The 24,163-nt window shown below is 43.6% G+C and overlaps 2 protein-coding genes across 3 annotated transcripts in view; one reads left to right on the top strand and one right to left on the bottom strand.

Moving 5' to 3' along the window:
• Window positions 1-792: 792 nt before the first annotated feature.
• Window positions 793-3,710, top strand: LOC106654818 (glycine cleavage system H protein). Its single transcript, XM_014374851.2, has 3 exons — window positions 793-1,300; window positions 2,276-2,419; window positions 2,504-3,710. The coding sequence occupies exons 1-3, from the start codon at window positions 1,168-1,170 to the stop codon at window positions 2,731-2,733; spliced, it is 507 nt and encodes a 168-aa protein (XP_014230337.1). The 5' UTR covers window positions 793-1,167; the 3' UTR covers window positions 2,734-3,710.
• Window positions 3,711-4,170: 460 nt separating this feature from the next.
• Window positions 4,171-24,163, bottom strand: part of LOC106654817 (nuclear hormone receptor FTZ-F1) — a 38,298-nt gene continuing 18,305 nt past the window's right edge. The window contains exons 2-6 of one of the 2 annotated variants that reach the window (XM_014374850.2): window positions 13,690-14,000; window positions 12,907-13,482; window positions 8,454-8,712; window positions 8,267-8,367; window positions 4,171-8,191 (exon numbers count right to left, since the gene is read on the bottom strand). In XM_014374850.2, coding sequence (XP_014230336.1) covers window positions 8,045-8,191; window positions 8,267-8,367; window positions 8,454-8,712; window positions 12,907-13,482; window positions 13,690-14,000 — 1,394 coding nt within the window. In that variant the 3' untranslated portion in view covers window positions 4,171-8,044. Of the gene's footprint in view, window positions 8,192-8,266; window positions 8,368-8,453; window positions 8,713-12,906; window positions 14,001-24,163 lie in introns of both variants that reach the window. The other variant, XM_023460955.1, reaches the window with a different exon arrangement.

The raw sequence follows: 24,163 nt of genomic DNA, 5'->3' as shown, positions 1-24,163 counted from the left end.
AATAGTCTAACTTAATTAGGCTGTATTTTTCCGTCTCATAATCAACTATAATTTATTTTTCTTTTTTCAAGGAACTACATTTTCATTGATTTATTTTATTTTCGAATTTTTGTAAGCTAGTGACGAGCTCTTTGCAATTTGTTATTACTTATTTAATAGCTTTATTTTTAGTAGTATTGATAGTCATTTAAATTGCAGTTAAACTTGAGTTTTTAATACTATTGATGTTTTATAATTTATAAGGTAGTGTCCTGAAAACTATCTTAGCAAATGACTCACGGGTTCCTCGTAATTTTTAAAAATTTAGGAACTCGATTGTTTTGTTTAGTTATGAATAATTAATAATAATTTTTATTTTAAGTTATACGAAAAAATAAGAAATTAAACTCAAGTGCACTTGTAAGATACTTTTTATACACAAATAGAATAGACTAGAAATACTAGATGACATGAATAAAGATCATTTTAATTTGCAACTAGCGATTCTCATTCATCTGCAAAAATTATCCTTATTTGGTTGGCGTATTCTCATTGTTCTTAAAAAAAAAAAAACAACAGTTGATCAAAAGTAATGCAAGTAAAAAAAAAGTACAAAGACGCGATTGTTGATGAGAGACAGAGAGAGAGAGAGAGAGAGAGAGGGTAAAAAGTTAAATCCGTCAATAAGCTCTTCGGCCGATCTGCGAAAGCGAAAGTTCATATACGCGATGTTTGGCAGAGGCGAAATCGGACGATGCATGCAATAATGTAATTGTACACACCAGCTCGCGCTCGCGATAAAATGTACTTCCTAATACGCATATCTGAAATAATCATTTGCTCTCCCAGTCAGCGTTCGCCACTTGCCGAGCACACCGAGCGAGCGAGATTTTTGCGTGTGCATGAGAGGCAGAGAGAGTCGCGCGCGCCTCGCGAGCCAGCCCCGCATTTAATAATTGTGTTTCTGCCGTTGCCGCTGCATCTGCTGCGAAGTCTGATATAAGCTTGAAATATACACGCACGGGAGAGGCCTGCAGGCGCGGATTACGCAGCCGCGACACACCGAAACACGCCAGTTCGAGCAGACGACGCGGTGTTGTACCACCGACAGAAAAAAGGTTAAACGTCCCACGCGTCGACGGAGAACTGATCGAAGGATCGCAAAAGGAAGAGTAACAGATAATAAGAATGGCACACTTGGTGAGGCAGATGGCCCGCTGCGGCGCGAGGTCGATCGTCCTTCTGGAGACGTCGTTCCTGTCGGCGCCCAAAGCATCGAGCTTCGTCAGAAACCTCGCCACCACACACAAATGCCTCGCGGGTAAGTTGCTATGTATACGATAGTTTTGATACATCAAGTGCTCGCTGTTGGCAGTTTCAAGCTCGACGTGAAGCCTCTCGCGAGCTTCCTCGATTGCCTCGGTTTTTTTCTTACATTTTAATGCAATTTAAAATTGCACATTGATACGATATCTTCTGCTCGGGCTGGGAATAATCTGCCCACCAGTCGGCGCATTCGGCTCCTCTGCACGTGTTCAGCTCGATGCCTTTTTTTTTTATTTACTCGCGGATCTTGCGTTACTTACTGTTTATCGTTTGAATACCGTCGCTCCTTGCGCAACTCGCATTTCGGTTACGTTGCTTCCTAACTTTTCCGGTGTTTTGATACCGACGATCCGCTCTCGATCGAATGGCTTTTGACGAATAGCGAAGCACGCGCGAAATTCGTGGCACACATTTGTTGTGCTCATCGCGCTGCTCCGAACTGCATTGATATTTATCTCGAGTTCGCGCGCGGCGGCGCGTGTGGGACACATATGTTCGCCGATAAATCGAACTCGGTCGAATTATCTATTTCTTTGAGAATGGACGCGATCGAAAAATTTTGACATCTGGAGCGAGGATCCGAGCGCGCTTCGATGTTATTGGAGAGAAGCTATATAATCGAGAAAAACACGTTCGCCCTTGCCTTGACTGAAAAATCGGTTTCGTTGCAACTGTGTTAAAAAAAAAAAAGAGTACAAAAATCGTAAACTAGACGCTCCGCAGTTCGTTGCGAAATCTCATCGTCGTCAGCATCGTGGTGGAAGAAAAAAAAATTCTGTCAAGATGATCGCATATATTGCAATATCGCTGGCGCGCCGATTCGAGCTGGGTCGATCGGTTATGTAATTCCACGATGATGACCGCACACGCGGTTACGCGTGTCAAGCTAAAACATCTATGCCCTCGCGATAACGAGATTTTCATTTTTTCCAAAATTGTATTTATATCATACATATGATTAATTTTCCAGAGAGAAGGTATACCGATAAACACGAGTGGGTCTCGTTGGATGGAAAAATCGGCACAGTCGGTATATCCGATTACGCGCAGGATGCACTCGGCGACGTTGTTTACACTCAGTTACCGGATATCGGTCAAGAGATCAAAAAAGAAGGTGAGTACTTGTGGTCAACTCGTACATCGATTCATCGGGGCTGTCTAACTCCAAATTCAATTCAAATTTTCATCTTTTTAACAGAGGAATGCGGCGCTTTGGAATCGGTAAAGGCCGCCTCGGAGATCATGAGTCCGTGCAGCGGCAAGGTCGTCGAGAAGAACGAAGCCGTCGAGAACAAACCTGCTCTGATAAACACCTCCTGCTACGACGAGGGATGGTTATTCAAAGTCGAAGTCAGCAATCCCGAAGAGATCAAAAATCTCATGGACGAGGACGCTTACAACGAGTTTCTCAAGTCCGACCCGCATTAATCGCGTGCGTGCACTGCTTATCGCGACTTTATAAGCAGCGATTAATAAATATAATGCAATATACCCGTGTCAGAGTGTGACGTTCAAAGTAAGCGAGGTTCAAAGAAAAGAGCTGAGAACATGTAGAAACACAAAAATACAACAAAAAAAAAAACATAAAAATTGCAACGAGCGAATGTGCGGTAACCGGTGTTACGTAGCTTTTCAATAATACACATAAACTTTTGCAAAATAAACAATTGATAATAAGCCAAATTTTCGCCGGAAAAAAAACCATGATAATGACTTGTTGCTTACACATCTTTATTCATAGTAAAACATGTTATCGTTTTCAAAACAGGCTTCCTGAAATTTGATGCTGTAATATTCTTTTCTTTTTTTTTTTTTTTAAGCAGTAAGATTTATTTTATGGACGTATGTTGAATGATTTAACAAAATTATGTACAAAACTCGATTTTCCGCTCGAATTCACCGGTCGATCAAATTTTTTTTCTCATATTTCGGCGTATTTTCAGCCATATGTTTCCACATGCTCTTACAAGTATTTTCATACTACCTTTGAACAGTCAAGTCTGAAAGTCACATTATATGCACGATGCTTTTTGCTTTGAAAATGAATAATCAGCACAGACGCAGATTAACTATCGAATTCTTTAAACTGTACATATTTGTAACTAAATTTTATAATCGACGAGGCTCGCATAATACATGTAGATTGTTGAAATTTCGTTATAGGATCCCGATTTCTTTGTTATTGTTATGTTCGACTGTTATCGTTGGAGTCACAATTCCAATTATAAATATACTCATCGTTTGTGCACTCATTGTACAGCTGACATATGGTTAATCAACAAATTATGGTCACCCGAGCGGTAATCTATCAATACTAAGTAGTTGTAAGCAACGTCGACGTACTTTTAAGCACGTACAGATTTTGTAACAAACATTAAACAATAAATCATGGATTTTTTGAACCATTTCGGTATTTTTTCTTTCATGTTATATCGAAAGTGACAGTGCAAGATTTTACTTCTTAATGAAATTGGAACGTAGTCAATGACATAATCCAAAATTTAATTCATACACTTTGATTATTAGAAAAATCTAATTCATGCGTTCAATGTAAGTTTTATCTTAAAAAAGTAATATATCATGTCTGTTATGGTAAGTTGTACTGAGTTATTGCACTTCTTATATTTTGATTTTTTTTTAGTTCATTGACACTTGAAATGTATTACGTGGTTTATGCACTTGATAAAATATTTTCCAAGACACATTTTCTAGCTGGTATTACTATATTATGAAAAAATATTGAGCAGATGTGAAAAGCACATCTGAGACATCTAGAGTAAATTTGGAATATTTGTGATTAAGGCGCAATTTGCACCGCGTGGTTAACACACAGCGACGTTTGAATTTGAGAAGGAACAATAGTTATTCATGTTAATAATAAAGATATATTTACATTCATTAAGTTTCTCTTTCTACATAATTTACAATTGCCAGCATCTAAATGGCAGTGTCAACAACGTTTAAGTTATACAGTGTCATTTTTCGCCATATTATTTTCATCATACCACTCAACCTTGGTTCTTTTCAATGCGGGCCCCTAAACTTTTTTACAATTATATTTGCCGATCAAGGAAACGAATGTGACATTTATATTTTTTTCTTCGAATAATTAATTTGGTAACTGTACATTAATATCAAACATAATGTACATAACACGGTAATTACATTATTCACTAGTTATAATTATTGTTAATAAACATATTCATTAACGGAATTCAACGAATGATTGAACATGATGGGCATATACAGAGACGATGAATTTTTTTTCTGTTTTGGGCTACATGACATAAACATAAAACATGTTTGAATATTTTGTATTTTTTTTTTGTTTTAGAAAAGAATAATCGTAAAAATAATAAGAACTGTCAAATCGAACAATGTGTGTTAGTACTCACAAGAAAAATCTAATTGCAAATGATGCAACTCATTATTTTTTGTTTTTTTTTTGAAAATGACGAAGTTATTGAAACGATCAACGACAAGTGATTCGAGAGAGTTAGTGAACGGCTTAAAAATGAATCACGATCGGAGTAACATTACATTGACACGTTATGACAATGATAATTGTGTAGTAAAATTGGTGGGATACATCGTTTTCTTGAAAATGAAACGAACTTAGAAAACAGGTAACATATAACCAAGATAAAAAGCCGTTCGGTTGGGCTTAATTTTTTTCATTTACTGATATGCTGTACCTAAAAATGTAAAAATACAAAAAATAAATTTAATACGTTAACGGAAAGGCTATCTCGCTTGTGTCGTGTTACAATTTAAATGATGCAAACTTTGGTAACCAGGCCAATTCCGATATGTAACGTGATTATTTAAATAAAAGTGATCGATTGAGCAACTACTAAATTTCAAATTACAAGCAACTTATGCATTGTAAATCGTATCTGTAAAACTTTTGAAACTATTTTTTCGATCATTTGTTAAATAGCAATTTTATCATAATTACGCAAGGAAGCACACGCTTTTAAGTAATAATATTCGTTCATAAATACTTCAATCTATGCGTTATCTATCTTTTTTTCTTACAACTTCTTCCAGACATACACTAGTAGTTCATTAAATACAACATTGTAAAATGTGCTGGTAAAGTGGATATAATAAAATAGTGTTTTTTTCTTTTATACATTTACATTACATTTTCAGGTACGTTGACTTTATAAATTGAAATAAATTGGTACATTAGCGCATTCAAAATCCTTACTATCTGTACAAATATGAAGTAACTTATAAGTGTGAGCTTCCTTTATAACCAGCGACTGGTTCAATCCTTTCAGACAAGATTTGGTTTTCAGGTTTCAAAACCCGTACAATTTTGAATAAAATTCAATAATTAATCATCCTTTTGGGTACAACAGTTCGTTTTTTTTTTGACAGTTAACCGAGCATATAACGCTCAGAATAAAGCACGAAATAAGTAGTTTCATGCAAATAGATTTACTCTTATTCTGATTCAGTATCCAGTCTGAGAGGATTGGCGCAATTTATCATTTGATACAAAGTTTTCCTTGAATCTCCTGCATTTTTTGTAACGATTAACCCTCAAAATTCACCGTTTGTCAGTAATAAAACCGATGGCTTAGGTACCACAGGTGCGTCACAAAAAGACGCCCTTCACAGCACTGAAAATTTCTGACTAATACCTAAACAATAATATTTACTATAAGTGAAAAATAATTATGATCGATGTAATAATAACTATGATTAACGTACATTAAATATTTTTCATTTAGAATTAACAATTATAAGACAATATCGATCTTATACATATATTTATAATTAATATATAGACGTATTTTATAATCATTAATAATTACTCGTAACGCTAGACAATATATAGGACCACATAAACCTTGCTCCAATGATTCGTTTTTCTATTTTACATGAATAGAATCTGTATTCAAGTTAAAATGTACAATAATTATCATATAATTTGTAAAATACTCCATGCACTGTTTTACCGTCACCTAAGTTTGAACAAATTTAATGGAACGGATATTAAAAACAAAGAGCAAAAATGAATAATACACAAATGTCAGGAGATAGATTGAGACGCAAATTAAGTAGCTAATTAAATTGTTCAATTTAGTGTTTAAATAATATCAGTATATTTATGACATATTTCAAGTAAAACTATACAAAAAATAGTTTTGAATTATACATTTAATATGAGACATTATTAACTATACAACGTAAATTGGAATGTGTTAACTAGTATTTACATTTTTTGCCATTAATAATGTAGCTCTGCTGAGTGCAAGCGTGTTAAAAATGCAGATTTCTAAAATCGTTATTTTATAATCGTTTTACGTGTAGGAAGAATGGTTTATAAAATGAACTTGAAATGATGCCCACGTGGCCACTAGCGGCAAGTTTTTTGCAATAACATAATTTGCATTTATGTACTGTTTTTAATACCAATACACGGGGTATAGAACTCAGCAATTAAAATTATTAATAAATATGTGTTGTTTATACATATATCACATTATTTTCCTTTGTTTAAATCTGTTGCTCACAAAGTATGCCCATTTAATCCCTGGTAAAAGCACGATTTGTCGTGGTTTATTTGCATGTGTCCTAATTTTTTTTTTCAAACGTGTGCAAGTTTATGTGCAACTCTGAACACACAATAGGATATTTTGTTGTTTTAAGTGAGAGCAAGGCTTCAGTGGTGTACGCTTAAAGATACATTTTTGCATTTCCTAAGTATTAGAAAAATAGCTTCACTTATTTTAGACAAAAGTTGCCAGCCCTTTGACCAATAATTGTCTATAATAACCACCCTTTGTACTGTTTTCAAGGCATGCCACTTTTTTCTTCCAACACTAAGAACTTGTAAGTTCTGCTTTCACCAGTGTCGAGTTCAACTCTGGCACATTTTTTAATTATAATTAAACATTTTTGCTTTTCTCTTAAAACTAGAATCGTAAGACTTATGAAGCCACGCAGACTTAGTAGCATTAAACACAATTGAAACTTTTGTTTGCTCATGCCCGCGGATTTAAAAGTTCAACATCAATTATAGAAAATATATATATTTATATATAGACGCTATGCTTTCTTTTTCATAATCATTACATTAAATGTGATAAATGTACAATATATAGTTTAATTAATATATGTATACGTAAGTTACGTATATAACCGCTTTCATTAGAACTTTTCAAATAACTCTGAACTTTCAATAACGTTCATAATTTGATTATCGAAAATCGTAACTTTTCCTTTCCTTTTCGACCACACATTTTTACAGTCCCGACGTCTTGATTATTTCGTCTCTTTCTCGATCATAGAGCAGAGCAAATAACCCAAGAAGCAAGGCGCCAAATTCCCTACAATTCACAAAACAATCTTCTGCCCATCCGTTGGCCCGAACCGAAGCACGATCGGCTTTCCAATTGTATGCCAATACGACGCGCGGCGGTGCAGCGCTTCAACGAGATCATCATCACTGTACGGTAAGCAGCGGGCGGTCAACCCTTCGCCTCGTGAGCACACAACGTTGGTCACGAAACGTTTGCTTTTTTCATCATCGACGCAACGGGTGTCAATCCCTTGCGCGTACCGTAACGCGATTAGCTGCTTGGACGATGCGACGGTCCATGGGCGCAACAAAATCACAGCTGCAATGGTTCGCCCCGTGCCAGAACACGGCGTCGGCGATACGACAACTTATAATCACGATAATCTGACGTTCGAGTTCTCGATGTCTCTGCTTCGTTTTTCTTCATTTTCGTTTGGCGTGCAGCATTTCCATGAGTAAGGTTTGCGTGGGCGCGCCACCGTTGCAGTGCTTTTGATAGAGATGCTCCTCGCCCCTAGCCGCGACCACGTGAATCTCCGGTAATACTGACATCAGTTTGTTGAATTTGTCCTGAAATGGGGAAAAAAAACATTTAGACGGATCGGTACGCGCGCAGATTGCCTAAGTTAGGTAGTGAACGCTTACAGGTACGGTCGGGTAGGTTGTCAACGTGTAATCCAGCAGCGCTCGTTGAACCTGCTCGTGTCCTTCCTGAACGTGCTTTCTGTTGGCTAATCCACGAACATCTGCAAAAAAAAAACAACACTCGATGTAACTTCAACTCAAAACTAGGCCGCGTGAGTTGTGAAGCAATGAAAAAAAAAAAACCTACCGTGGTTGAGAAGCATGAGGAATTTCATGCATATGTAATCGTGAAAGTCGAACTTGAGCTCTTGCAACGTCGAGGATAGACCGTGGAAGAGATCCGCGAGCGACGGCACCCCCAGTAGGCCGAGACACAGTAGGTCGAACTTTTGGCCATTGGTGAGCGTTATCTCGTCGGGCAGGCTGTTGTGCATCCTCTGGTGCAGGTGATCCAGCACGAGCATGTCCGACCACGAGTGCTGTAGCAGCTTCATTTGATCGTCGACCTACGCAGCGAAAATTGAGAATCGTTAATATGATAATTATTATTTTATTCACATGTATTCCTATATATAAATCGCGCTGCATATAAACGCAGATGCACGGATTAACGACGCGACGAGCGACCAACGACGACGTCTTTGGTCTCTCGAAATGCTGCCACACCGCTATCTTACGAAACACAGGCGCGTTAATTTCTTAAAAACACTCGCGCCGAGAAGCAGGCCTAACATACATCACACACCGAGAGCGCCAGGTAGCATTAATTCGTTACAAAATCGCCGTAATACTTACAACGTGCGCGAGCGAGCGAGCGACAACGTTGAAATAACATTTAAATGTCGCGTACGTACCATACGTATACAGCGCAGAAATGTGCACGACGCGTGAAATGTGCAATAAGCATCGGATTGTACGTGTCAAGTACCGCGAGGCTAGAAGAGAGTCTTTAAAGGAGTCGAGCTGCGTGAACAAAAAAAAGAAAAATAAGGCTGAAGTAAAAAAAAAAAAAAAAAGACGCAATGCTCGTGCCCGCGCGTAGTAGAGAAAATACGTGTGTAACGAGCAGCAATCGAGTTATACCGGGCTTTATAACACACAAAAATATAACGATTCGCTCAGTTTTTGCACGTCGCGTAGGTAGCATAGGTGTACCTGGCAGTCGATCGTTAGTTAAAACGTAGCCTATATACAGTCGTCGCGCCGATCGTACGTGCGGATAGCCCCGCGAGCGATAGATATAGGACATCGTATATAGTAGGTTTAAGGCGCGCGCGCGCGCGCATAAGGATAAGTGCGCGCGAAAATTGGCGAGAGAAGAAGAGGGCTTTTCTCGTATAGGTACGTGCATTACTCGTATGAATATTCGAGCGCGACGTGTAGGTGTATAATGCACACTGGTGGATGATACGTTCGGTGCGCCTTATTATTATAATAATAAACTGCAGCCGAGTGCATTTTCAGCGACGAGCTTGAGCTTGGTACACAGCGTTAATACATATAGCATCGCAGCAGCAGCAGCAGCCTATATAGATCGCGCATATTTCGGAGCAGCTAGTGCTAGTAGTAGTAGTAGTAGCAGTAGTTATATAGTAGTCGTCGTCACTACTGCTGCTGCTGTGCTTCAGGGTAACAGCCGTAACCTAGAAATGTATCTCTTTATGACCCAGATATGAGGCGATGCTTGAAATCATTCGCGCGCGAGCGAGAGAGAGAGAGAGAGCGGGCGATTGTGCAATGCTCCACTGGCGCTCCACGGCAGCAGAGAAAACGCGCGGTGTTACCTCACCGACGAGGAGAGCTCGAGCAGCAGCAGCCAGAGACTCACTCGCTCGCTCGCTCACTCTCGCTTGCGAATCCACTCTTACATGCATGCATATACAAAGTAGTGGTAGTAGTGGCACACAACCGCAACCGACACATATACACACATAGAGAGAGGAGAGCAATGTTGCTGGCTTACGATGTATATGTATATATAGTAACGCGCCTCGTGCTGCAAACAGCCAAGTATTAGCACACTGACACAGAGAGCCAAAGTAGAGAGAGAATTACTCCGCTGCAACTTTCTGCTGCGCACTATAGCTGTTGCCTTACATATATACAATATACACGCGGAGTGCACTAATGCACTTACTCTCGCTCTCGACGCGCTGCTGCACACACACACACACACACACACACACACACACACACAAACAAGCGATATTGAGCGCGCGCGGTTTGTTGTATATACCGGCGAGCCGGAATTATATTGTACTCGTTGCTACTACTGCTACCGACTCGCTGCGTTCGACACAAGGACTTTCGATTTTTGTCGATACCAAGTAGCGACGACGATTCCCTCGTTCGAATCTCCCGCGCGCGTATGTGTTATACGAATCTATCTCTCTGTCGCATAGCGAACGCGATTCGTACGAAAATCGGTATGCGAAAAAAAAGCAACATTTTTTTACGCGTTCAGAACTGCAGCGGCGGCTCTATATCGCAATTGGATGCTGGCCTGCGGCTGCCTCTGGCAGTCATGCTCCTATATATCGTGTACTATATACACGTAGTGTATACGACTTGCGAACGGCGCGCGCGCGAGTTAGCTAGCTAGCTAGCGAGCTCCGACTCTTGCGCGAAGCAGCAGCAGCAGCAGCAACAGCAGCAGCTTTAGGTATATATGGATAGAGTTGCTAAACGTTAATGGGGTCAGCGCTGTATAATGACACACTCTTTTGCGTTGCTGCTGCTGCTGCTGCTGCGCCGTGGCCGCCGCGCGCTCGCACACACACACAGACACTGACACACAGACACACTATATATCGAGGCAGCTCGCATGTGCACTGCGGCATGCATATAATACATATAATACATACATACGATACACACAGAGACAGGCAGACACACACGGACAAACAGTTGCTGCTGCAGCTCGCAAGTCGCCGCTGCACACGAGCAAAGCGCAGCAGCTTAGTGTACACCTCCGTATGTATGTATACTACTGTCGCGCGGCGCTTGCGGCATCGAGATAGAAAACCAACACGAATTTCAAGAATGTCAATTTATCGAATTAGCTTATATGTGCAGCTCTCCTATATACATGCACGCTCACATGCAGTTGGTTAGTCGCGCGAGCGCAAGAACGAGCGTTCATCAATTCATTGATGTAATTTAGCTCTCGTAGCAGGCCTAGAGGAGCTCTATAGCCTCTAGCCTCTCTCGGACCTGCCGCGCGCGGCTTATTATACAAGCCTCTAGTATTTATAGCCCCCGTTATTTATTCATCGACGCGGCGACGGCGACGGCGGCGGCGGCGTGCGAATTATTCCATTTGCCACGGCACATGCATTATATTTTTGCCCCACGCCATGCGCTACCCGATACTTTGGAGATTCCGCGGGTCAAAGCTTACGACGATTACCGATTTCGATCGGCGCCGAATCGGTGCGTAATAATGCGGCGTGTATAGGCAGTCAGACAGTGCAGTAGCTCCTCTCTCGCGTATAATACAATCTTCGTGCCTGCATATATACGCGCGTTGGACTACACACCCTTTCGATTCGCTCGTATTATATATATAGCTGCACTGCTGCGCTCTGCTCCGTGCCCCGCGCCATTGCTCGCGATCCGTAATCGATCGCGCGCGCAGTTTTGCAATGTGAAATTCTTTTACTGCACTCGCGAATGCATTAACATACATTACTCGCGCGCTCGCGCACACACACACACACACACACACACACACACACACACACACACACACACACACACACACAGACAAATGCATATAACGTACACGTATTATATTATGAACGTATAAGCGGCGGCGCACAGCTCGCGTTCTGCATAAGTAAGTAATCAGAAGACGTCGACAAAGTCTTGACCTAGTTTTGCGCCCGCCGCGAAAGAGAGCGTGTGTGTGTGTGTAAATAAAGTTTGCCGATGCGATCGCGATGCGATCGAGCTCTCGTTATACTAGGCGCTACCCTAGGGGCTCCTCTGCTTTTACCGATTTTTCATGTACGCGTATTTTATTTTATTTCAAACGATCTATATGGAGCCGAATACGCACTTTTCTGTGTCTGTCTGTCTCTCTCTTTTGCTCCTCGCTTACACGCAGCACAGTGGGCCAATTGTGCGTCGCTCGGTATAATATACACGCACAAACGAAGTACTGTACTCTACCCACGCTTTTGCGCGTGTCTAATAGTTCTGCGCCGATCGTAAATCGGCCATATATATACCGCGGGGCCGCACACAAAGCTCATCGGTCAAGAATAAATGATCTCGTTTCGATATACACACACCGAATCGCGCGACTAGTCTTTGACGAATTTTCCATACACGCGCAGAGAGAAGCTTTAAAATTGCGCGTACATAGCAGTGTGTGTGTGTGTGTGCTAATCGATGACGTCGATCGAGTCGATGATCCGTTCGCTTTATCCATCGCGTTTCTACATAGGCACACACGCACGCGGACACTCGGCCGTTGTGTGTGTCCGACAGTTTGCATTAGAACGGGGCAACCTCAATTTCTCGCGTTCATATGCGTGTGTCTATTTATAAGTTTTCTCAAAAGTCGGAATCTCGTCGTCGTCGTAGCGACGCGCGGCCCGCGGCATCGATCACGGATTATATAAAATCAAAAGCTCTCGCGAGAGCTTGCGCGCCACTACAGCCTGTACAAAGTAAATTGTTTGGGGCATACTGACCTTGAGATCTTTGAAGAAACAGGAATTGCGAGCCCAGTCGACCTGCGAGAAGAGGTTCTGGTCCAGCACCTTGCACATGAGCTCGAACAGGTCGACCTCGCACTGATTGTAGGTCTGGCTCTGCAGCAGCGAGAACAGGGCCGTCTGCCACTCGTTGTCGTCGACCGTCTGCACGAAGTCGCGTATCAGCGGACTAGATTTGGCCGTACCGCCGGCCTGTGGATGGCCGCTCACCGTCTGGACGCCGGCGCCCTGGTGATGCTGCGCCACCGACGGGTGCATGCCACCGTGCGTCTGCTGCTGCTGCTGAGACTGGGACTGCTGCTGTTGCTGTTGCTGGGAGCCGGCACCCCCGTGCTGTTGCTGCTGCTGGTCGGCTCCCCCGCTAAAGGCCCCGTTGTTGCCGGCCCCCGTGGCGAAGCCCTTGGGCGACGAGGACGTCGTGGAGTTGGCGGCCCAGTGCTTGTCGAGGCCCGCCGCCGAGCCGGCCCCGTTGAGGTGGTGCATGCCGCCGCCCGCCGAGCCGGCCGACGACATGGCCTGCGTCGAGGGCGCGATCAGGCCGTGCTGGCCGCTCTGTAACGTCAATAACAAAGGCTTTCCTGAGCTACTGCTACTATGATTATCGTCGCTACCACGGTAATAATGCGGATCGCAGGTGGGGGTGGTGGTCGTCGCGGGCTGGCCGCGCTGAGCACGAGCCATTATACTACTACTACTAGTGGGAGGGCTCCGGGTGGTAGCAGTGGTAGTAGTGTGACGATGATGATGAGCGATACCGACCCCCGAGACGCCGCCGCTGCCCGCGGGATTGTTGCCGTTGCCGTTGCCGCCCACGAGGCCCGCCGCCACCGCCGCCGGCGACGGCGACGAGTCCGGCGACGACGTGAGCGACGACACCTGCGGTATCTGGATCTCCTGCTTGATGTGGAACAGTGGCGCCACGGTGTTCGGGTAGCTCGCGGTGTCGACGCGGCCCAGCGTCTGCAGGGCGAGCTGGCGCTGGCGTATCATCTGCAGCTTGCGCGCCCGGTCGCGCTTGTACATCGGGCCGAATTTGTTTCTACCTCCTCGCATCCTGTCGGCTCGCACGGCTGCAAAACGGCAAAAAAAATTACGAGATCAATCGTTGGTCATTGATAAATGTTTTTTTTTTTATTAATCTTTACGAATATTTCTATCCTCGTTTGTTGCGATAATCGAAAAAAGAGAAATAAAGAGGGAGAGAGAGAGAAACAGATGAGAATCCGTGACACCAACAGTATTGTGTAGAAGCAAAAACTTTGAAGGGCACATTAGTATGCATCCTTGATCCGAGATCATTGCCTCCGACAAGGTCAAAGGTGAACTATAGTATAACTAGAACCCATGATACCGGAGCAATCGGTGTGCTCCTTTTTCGTCATCCGGACGAAAATCTATATCCGTATCTGATACCTTTGTTTTTCGTCGCTTCGTTGCTGTACAAAAGTTTTATAAACTTGATTGTACAATTTTGTACCAAAATTGCCTTGCTTATACAATTTTTTTCACTTTACTACTTGCAGATTGGACGATTTTAGATAATGGTTTTCGCCATCTAACGGTAAAGACTGACTTAAATTATGATCGAATTATTATACGTTCTATAAGCAATTAACGCAAAAGAATAATCCATGAACTTTAATTTTCCATCAAAATAATCAAGTTTGAGTTGTTTTTGTATTTTCATGCTTTTTTTGCAGTTTATGTAAAAATAATATATCAGTATTGATACATTAATTCCCAACGAATATTTTATGAAAGCGTACCTTAAATGAAATTTGGGGTCGATTTTTTAAATTTTTATGTTTGAATTTTTATTCAATGGACAATAATACATTTAGAATTTTTCAACAGGGTAATTCGTCTTATCGCGATGAAAGTCCAATATAATTTATTCGTATAAATATGCCCAAATTATAATAGTGTTACATTAATCTTCTAACGAGCTTAGACAAAAGTTACATTATTTTCATAATGCGCTATTGGGGGCATCGCGTACGATTATTACTTATCCACCAGCAAAAATTCAAGCCTCGGTAAAAAAAAAAAAAATAAAAAAAAAAGAAAAAGAGAAATGCGCAAGAAAAGGCGTGTGTATGGTCTCGGAGCACGAGTCAATCTACGTAGGCAATTTACGNGTGTGTGTGTGTGTGTGTGTGTGTGTGTGTGTGTGTGTGTGTGTGTGTGTGTGTGTGTGTGTGTGTGTGTGTGTGTGTGCAACAAGGCGCATATATATATACTCGACTGCGAAATCTACGACTACTACTACATCGGAGACACGAAACACGTAGTCGTCGTGTATATATATAATTCCGAGTGTGTTGTTGCAGTGTGTGTGTGTGTGTGCACGCCGAGTTTGTGCGGTTGAGCTTATGCCCGAAAGTGAAAGGAATCTGCAAAACTGCGAGCGAGCGCGACTGACTTTGTCCAATGCGGCGCGCGCGCCCTACTCGACTTTTGACTCTCGACTCTGCGGCTCCTTCGACTTTATTATAGCTTGCCCAGACATATGTACGAAATATATATAAGTTTGAGCTAAACTCAAGAGTTCGCAGAGCTATATTGTATGTATGAGAGATGCGTCCACACGTGTGTGTGTGCGAGTTACGTGCACACAATTCGGAGTGACGCACACACGGCATGAGACAAGAGAGGAGAGGCCCCAAATCGACAACTGGCAAAAACTCAGACCATAAAACCTGTCTCTCTCTCTCTCTCTAAATCTGCAGATAACGGTAAAAGCTCGATCTTATGCGCGCGCGCGCGCGGCTATAAAAATTTTGGTCGAGCTCTCGTCGTGAATACAGGACGATATCGAGATCTTGCTCCGTTTATTTTTCAAGGTGCGTCTCGGGATCGAAAGAGATTTTACCTGCAACGAAATCGAAATCAACAGCTATATAGCTCTGCGCACACGTTGGCGTACATAGTTGGCGGAAAATTTTTTGCTCGTGCGTCGATATACGTACGTACTCCTGCGCGAATATATGTATATTCGTGCGCTCGACTATACGGCGAATAGCACACATCATACATATTTGAAAGGTATCGATTCTTACGTACTATATACTACTGTACTCCGAAGGTGTATCGAAGCCGTAAAACGGCCAGCAAGCAGCAGCAGCAGCTCGGCCGCTTTATCTATGTGTGTGTGTGTCTGTGTATAGGACACATTAAGCAGCAGCTGCTATCGATCTGCACGAGGCGCTGCTGCTCTCGACATGCTGCGAGAGCCTCGTATAGATATAGATAGAAAATTGCCGGTCAAGAATCTTCGACCATAATCGAGACACGCGCATATTCGTAGGTGTATACACATAACGCAACACGCGTATACCATAACATTCGCGCGTTCGTGATATTATGCGTATAGAAATAATAACGTACAGATATGCTCGATGTAATACGCTCGGATAATGCGATTTATATATTGGTATAGGATTGTGTATGGAATCGGGCGTGCATAGTTCGAGGGCCCGGGCTGGCGCTGCTGCTAACTGCTGCACACATGCGCGAGGCTTATTTCTCTCTCTCTGTCTCTGTGACTAGATATCTCCGTGCGCGCACCACGTATGTATACACGTGTATGCTAATAATCGTAATAGACAATAAGAGTCGTGGCATATAGTATAGTATTTGTGTGTGGGTACTTTAACGCGCGAGTCATAATTTCGCTCGTTAAAAGCGCGCCTTGATTTTTCCCCACGACGACGCGGTGTTTTCTCAATCGCGAGATCGCGGCACGCCATACCTACATACTCACTGTACCTAACGAATATGTGTACAACTTTAATCGATCGGCTGGATCTACTTAACGCGCGTACACGCGTTTTTCGTTTAATTATATTGCATCCTATGCGAGATATATCGGCGGCGGCTGCGTGTCTGCCTCCTAAGTTTTGCCCGCGCAATACCTGCTGCACTTCCGCTCAGACGCGGAGTGACGGGGCTCGTTATCGTTTAAAATACTTCTGTGTACACCTGCCTCGCGCTGGTCAAAGATTTTTCAAGCTTGCGACCGCGACTAGTGCATTTTTTGTAAACTTTCTGGAACGCGTGATTGTCCTCTCGACGCTTACGTGTCACGATTTAGAGCAATGCGTTGGAAATTGGGACTGATAGATCGCAACGGTACGAGCGTATTGTAGAGATTTCTAATTTACGATTACATTCGATCCGTTAATGCCACTTATTTGATTGTTAATGTTGATTATTCTTCGACTCAAGTGTGGTAATGGAGCGAATTCGAAACACAATTATTTCGGTACGCTTATAAAAAAACCTCAAATTCAAAGCAAATTTATTTTTAAGTTAGAAAATAAAATTAATGTAACCTATAGAAAAATGACAATCGTAAACATTATTTTTAATGCAAAATCAACACAAAATATTCAATTCTATACTGAATTTGATTATTTTGATTTAAAATTAAGTTTTAAATACTAATCGAAAAATTTACAAAAATTCAATGATGCGTTTGAAGCCAGTCTCCACCGCCAGATGGCGAGTTTCTTTATACGTGAAATCTGCAAGTGGCAAAGTGAAAATAATTGTATAAGAGCAGTTTTCTAAGTCAGTTTTGACAACTTCGCGTAAATTTTTAATGATGAAAAAAGTTCAGAAACACACACTCAGTGCATCAGTAGTATAATAATTAGTTAACAAGGTACACGGAAAATTTTCCGCCTTACGTAATGTACGCACACAAACACGCAGCAGCCACGCGACATCTCTCTAACTCACACGATTGTTGTATATATTCCTAATCAATGGTCTATGGCCCTCGAACACGTGTGCGTATCCTCGCATACACCACATTCGTGTGTAGGCCACACCACGCATGCCGTGTATCGTGTCCCGGTGCACGCGTTCTCGTTAAAAACACCGTTCGGTACGTTAAAGTCACGTGCTGCGTCGCGATTCTAGTATATAATGTGTATACAGGCTTATCGTGCATAATATAGATGCTACATAAGTATGGTGTCATGGAGACGGAATAAGATCGAAAGTATTATAAACACATAGACACACATGTGCGCGTGGAAAAGAAAGGGAAAGGCTCGTATTCGTCGAACGACGCCGCATGCGAGAAGCGAGAGCGAGTGCGAAATATATCTATATGCGGCAATTGCCGTGGTGCGCTGCGCCGCCGGCTGCGACGACGACGACGACGATGCGCTTATATATTATGCGGCCAAAGGAGGAAAGGAGGAGAGAAGCAGGTCGAGGAGAGAGGAGTGTAGAGTAGTAGTGTGCAGCACACAACCAGGAGAAAGGTCTCTCTCTCTCTCTCTCTATATATATATTGCGTCACGATTCAAGTTGGCAATAAGTAAACTTGACTCTCTGCTCTTCCTCTCGCTCTCGGGCTCTCTTTCTCCCTCTTTCGCTCGTGCTATATATATAAACGCACACCGCATAATACGACGGCCGTGCCGCGCTCGAGACACACATATAATACATGTAACGCGGCGGCTGCCTCGTGCTATCCGAGCGCAAAAAGGACCTCGTCGCGCGTGAAAAGCGAGAGTACGTTTATACGTGCGCGGTGTGGTGTATACTAGTATAGCATGGATGCGCGAGCGCCGACTGTCGGCTCTCCAACAAAACCTGTTGCATGCCGTTGCTGCCCCCGTGGTGTATACCCACCCAGCAAGCAATATAGCACGCTTTCGTCGTCGATTTCGTGCTGCACTTGTGTGCCTGACAAATGCCCCCCGTGTTCGATGGATTACAATGCTGCATCGTCGTCGTGGTCGGGGGGGGTTACGCAAGCTCTCGTATAGTTATATAGAGAGGCGCAGGTGCGGCCATGAAAATAGCCCACTCGTCTTCCTCGTCGCGCGATTCAGCGCAGGCGATAAATAGAGAAAATCGTGAGTCGAAAAATTATGCATACGTGGTCTCGCCCCCCCGGGGGGCTCGAAACAACAACAGCACGTCGCGATCGATCAAGCTGTGTTTTAGCCGAGACGCAATTATTCCGAGCTTGCACCTCTATACAGAGGCCTAGAGAGCCGCGCGATTATACGTATATACGAATCGAACGATCCAAATGCGCGGCTTCGACGAGTCGAGCTTTAAATCGCGTCTCGATGAGCTTTGTGCTCCCGACTCTCGTTTACACACAGAGAGCAGCTGCTGCTCGTGCAATATATGTATATAGGTATATAATACATATATAGCTATAGAAGCACAGCGCGGCAATCGCTGCTGCTGGGGGGTTGCGCGGCGCTTCCACACCACGGCAGTGCCAGCCCAGGCTAGCTAGCTCTGTGAGCTTTTCTCCAATGCGGCCACCTCGTTTTTCGCGATTCACGAGAGCTAAGCGAGAGAGAGAGAGAGAGAGAGAGCAGCAAGTGGGTCAACGACACAGATTACGCCGACACACACACACACACACGTACATGCATGTACGGCGGTGTACGTATAGCAGCAACGGTGGTGGTAGTAGCAGCAGAGGCAAGAAACTTTGGCCTCGTCGGCCTAGTCCGAATGCACCCAAATTGACGTAATTCGACAGGCGCTTTAGCATCGCTCGAGCAAGTGCTAGATATCGATTACACTCACACCAGCGCAGCTGAGCTGCTCCAAAATTTTACATTTACGATCGAGTCGAGATGATCCCCAGGAGCGAAGACGATGGCATCTTCGATGTAGTGTATACGTGTATAACAGCACGTCCACGAGGATGTGTGACGTATATTTTTTTTACTTCCTCTCCGACCCGATGCACAGAAAGCTTTCCCCGCGCGCTCGAGTCAACGAGAGTCTGGTGCGTGCGAATCGGGAATTCCAAGTTTCGCCAGAAATCACGAGCAGCAGGAAGTGTATACAGGGGTTTGTCCTTAATTTAAGGGGCTCTCGTTTACCGCGTGATTGCGTCCGCGTCGATCGAAAGTGATAATTATTCGCGTAACTCGGGCGAATTTCGATCGATACAGCTCATACACACACACTCATTAAGGCCTGCGGGGCTGCTTTTAATCGATCTCTCTCTCTCTCGCTGTTTATGCATGGAAAGACGCGCCCAATCGAGTTCCATCAGGAATCGCAGATTTCAAGACACAACGTATACGACTCACGGTAGCTGCCTGCTCCGACAGCGAAATTCGCGCGTAGGTGTAGGTGTGCGCGCGCTGTGCATCATGCATGCATGGCCACCTTTAACTTTTTTGCGAGGCCGGTTATTAAGCAGCCTCGAGCTGCGCCTGCATCGGCATTATATATATACGAGCAGCAGCAGCAGTCGCCGCCAGCGTCGTCGTTGCCGTACGGATGACGAAATCAGCGGAGAATCTCGTCTCTCCTCCATTGAGGCGGATGTTAGGCTCCGTATAGAGAGAAAGAGAGGAAAGATGACGATCGGCCTGCGAGTGTGTATATATGCATGAATCGTAGAAAACGGCCGCTGAATATAAAAACATAGAGAGATATAGTCGCGTCGAGCCGTGCGAGGGCGCAGAAAAGTTAAATTTGCCCGTTGGCGCCAATTGCCGCGCGAATTCTCTCGATCTTCCGTCTAGTATACACACACACATACACCTTTCGTTACTTTTTTTTTGTGCGTATATATATATAAAACAAGAAGATAGGAGCTGGCGCGTGGTAAAGCCCCGATATTCCGTGCAACAGAGTTAACGCACGAGAGCTGATGATCTCGTTCACTCGACGATTTTGGCATTCGCTATGCAGGATCGTGGCTAGCTATACAGCTAGAGCCTAGGCATTCGTCGTTGAGAGTAGAGAGACTCGAAAGAGAGTCGTGTATGTATAAACACATTATAGGAGTCGAAAAAGAGCTCTGCGCGAGAGCGAAAAATAAAAAAAAACGAACAAAAAAAAGGGGCAGCAGCAGCGAGAGAGAAGGAGCTAAGAAAAAAAGGAGTAAAAAAAAGCGCGCGCGCACGCCTGTGAGTCTCTCTCTCGGTTTCTTTTACTCCGAGCTAAAGCACACACAGAACTCGACGCTGTATTCGCGTGAAATTCGGCGTTCTCGCTCGAGGCTCGTTCTCTCACACATATGCACAGGCGCATACAAAACCCACCCACACACGTAGGAGCAGCAGCAGCAGCAGCAGCACGGAGTAAACACACGGATTCGACGCGCTCGCACATAGAGAGGAGGCGAGCGTTATTATGATTTCCGGCGTCATAGCTCCGTGACGCGAACGACGGAGTCAGCGGCGGCGGTGTTCGTTCGTTCGCTGCCCCTCGAGTCGAGCTGACTCTTTTTTTTTTGCAGTCCCTGCGTATTATACCGCCATGAGTATTTTTCGTTATATTTACAACTCTCTACACGGCTACTTCGGAGCAGCAGCGGTCTTTTTGCCTGATTTTTTCGAATACGGAAGAGCTATCGCTGCTACTGCCCCCGCAAATAGACCGCGAGGAATGTGTGATTTTTTTAATCGACGCATATAATACGCGCAAGTATACCGGCATGATGTCTGTATTCGCGAGCGCGCGCGAGCTCCGAAATGCGACACACGTTCACGGATAAGGCAAGTATTTAGGCGGCCTCTCGGTATCGAGCGAAGAAATGTGCGTATATCTCATATATATGACACTTTATCGTCGCGTATACAACGTACCATTGAATTGGTGTCGGCGATTAGCGCTTCATCTAAGCGAAAAATCGCAATAGGATATTTGCACGATAAACGAAATATGCTATATATACACGCATTTCTCGAGTCACTGGGCCACGTATAATTCCCATCTTCGTTTTTTTTAACTTTTCGTCGTAATTGTACCGAATAGCGCGATTACTTACTATATATATATTATTTCGAACGTATCGTCGTTCGTTCGTTATTACGTTTTTTTTTTTGCGAGAAGCTATAATACACATCGCGTCGATGAAGAGAGAGAGAGAGAGAGAGACTTACTTACGAGAAATATACTTATAGCTCCGAATGTCGCGCGAGCACTCGCTCAACGTGCTAATTGCCCTATACACTTAAGTACTTGCACATACACATATATACACATACATATAGAGAGCATACATAGGCGAGCGCGTTATAATGGAAAGTCGACTGATAAAAAAAAGTCTTGCGGCGAGTTGCGCAGTTTCGATACCGAGAAACATAATGCCTTCATTGTTTTTTCTTTTACCTTTTTTTTTCTTTCGACTAAAAAAAATAATATTATAACACGCAGGATCGCGAAAAAATGGCACGAGCACGAAGCTCGGAGATATATCTTACGAACGCGAACGTTGCCGAAAAAATATTATACATTGGGAAATGAGATTACGATTTGCTACTCCTATATTCTGTGCCGTATATACCAATCTCGTTTCCCAATATACGCATCGAAAACCGGATGAAATCGGGAACCGCGCGGATGATCGTGGATACGAAAGTTTTGACACTGCGCTTCGCTTTTTTCTCTATATCTACCTAATATGTATACCTATATATAGCCAAATGCGAATAGAATCTGATTTCGGTGGGACGAGCTTATGCGCGCGCGCAAAAAAAAAAAGGTAAAATCGGTGAACGAGCTCAGGCCATTAGCGACAGGTATTAAAGGCAGAAAATACGGAAGCGAATTTTACTGCCATCAAAAGTTCTCTTGGCGTACGTGTGTGGTTCCTCGTCAATCCGATCGCCAGCTGGAAACTGCCGTACACGCTTATACCACTGCTGCCGCTGCCGCTGCTGCTGTTGCGGGAGTCGCGAGTTTTAGCATATAAAAATATCAAGGGATCGTCCGGCCGAGATCTCGCATTTCACGAATTTTCGTATATATAATATAACGAGCTCTGCACACCGCACGGCTCGAGAGAGAGAGAGAGAGAGACGGAGCCTGCGACTCCTTCTCCTTCGACGCCGCAGCATATACACTCGATTTTGCCATCGCCACTGTGTCGCTGCGTGGAGAGTCATTGTGAGTGTGTTGGTGAGGTAGTGGGCCAAAAAGTGAAAACACACCGCTGCTCCGTCTGCCGAAATTTTATCTTACGCAACGCGCGCTATACTCACATATACACGGATATATTATGGCTCTTATATATATATACCTGCCGAGAATTTTGTACGCTGGCCCGCGCGCAGCGCTCGATTACGTCAACTGGTTTTTTTTTCTGCGCTCGCGCGGACGTACGTGTACGTAGCCGTCTGTAATATACAGTATAATATCGACGTGCGTGCGCGACATTCGCGTATATGCATGTACGTATGCGTGGTACTCGATGCAGTATTATAGTACGGTATATAGAGAGGTATGCTTCGCTCGCGCACGTAATAACGCGCGCCTTCGTCACCACTGTCTTCGGAATTAATTGCGCTCGCACGTTTGTGTGTGTACCTCGAATACGAACGAGCCTGAATATGTCCCATTTTTGCATAACGATACACAATATCGTGACGATTTTGTGTGTACGGAGCGCAATCGATTTCAACGGACGATATACACTTCCAAATTCGATATTTATTCTTAAACATAATTTTTCAAACGTAAATTACGCCAAAGCTGCATCTTCGGTCAGTCATGTAGACTCTTAGTAAATAGAAATGTAAAGAGCAAATCGCTCGGCTACAAGAATTTTTGTCGTACGCAAGACGAAGCGAAAAATTTTCTCGTATAAAATATAGAGCGCGCGACGCATGCGGCACACACATGGATTTCGTATATTAAACCAAAACCAGAACGCAGAGAGAGAGAGAGAGAAAGAACAAAGGACCGGAGCTAGAAAAGACAGACGCGGAGTCACGTTACCGCGGAGTTTATACTTTCCGACTCCGAAGCTATTAAATTAGCACACACACACAGACACACATGCCGCACAGATTGGATGGATTGGATGTATAATTTTTTTGGAGCATTTTGTGAGACAACTCGAGCGTAGTCGGAAAAATTAATACTACCAATGTTCGTGTATAATCTATTAAACTGTGCCGGTAATGTCAGATAGTCAAAAAAAGCTGCACGCGGGAAGAAAAGCTCAGCGCGTACATTTAATGAAACGACAATTATATTTTGGCCGCAAGTCTATGCGTCAAAAATTTATATCGAAAATTTCAAACTGCCGAAATTCGGATACAGCAGACCTCAGCGCTGTGCGGATACATGTGGTCTCGAGATACGAGATAAGCTCGCGCGGTAAAAATACGTGCGTGCGTGCGTGTGCTTGCGAGAAATCGAAATCCGGTAAGTTTGTAACGGCATAGACAATATTTGCTCTCTGCGACACACGTTATACACGTTCTCAGTTCGTTATACT

Source organism: Trichogramma pretiosum, unplaced genomic scaffold (assembly GCF_000599845.2).
Source record: "Trichogramma pretiosum strain Unisexual culture from Peru unplaced genomic scaffold, Tpre_2.0 scaffold56, whole genome shotgun sequence".
NCBI lineage: Eukaryota > Metazoa > Arthropoda > Insecta > Hymenoptera > Trichogrammatidae > Trichogramma > Trichogramma pretiosum.
Note: the sequence above shows the minus strand (reverse complement) of the source record. Positions and strands in the feature narration are given on the sequence as shown.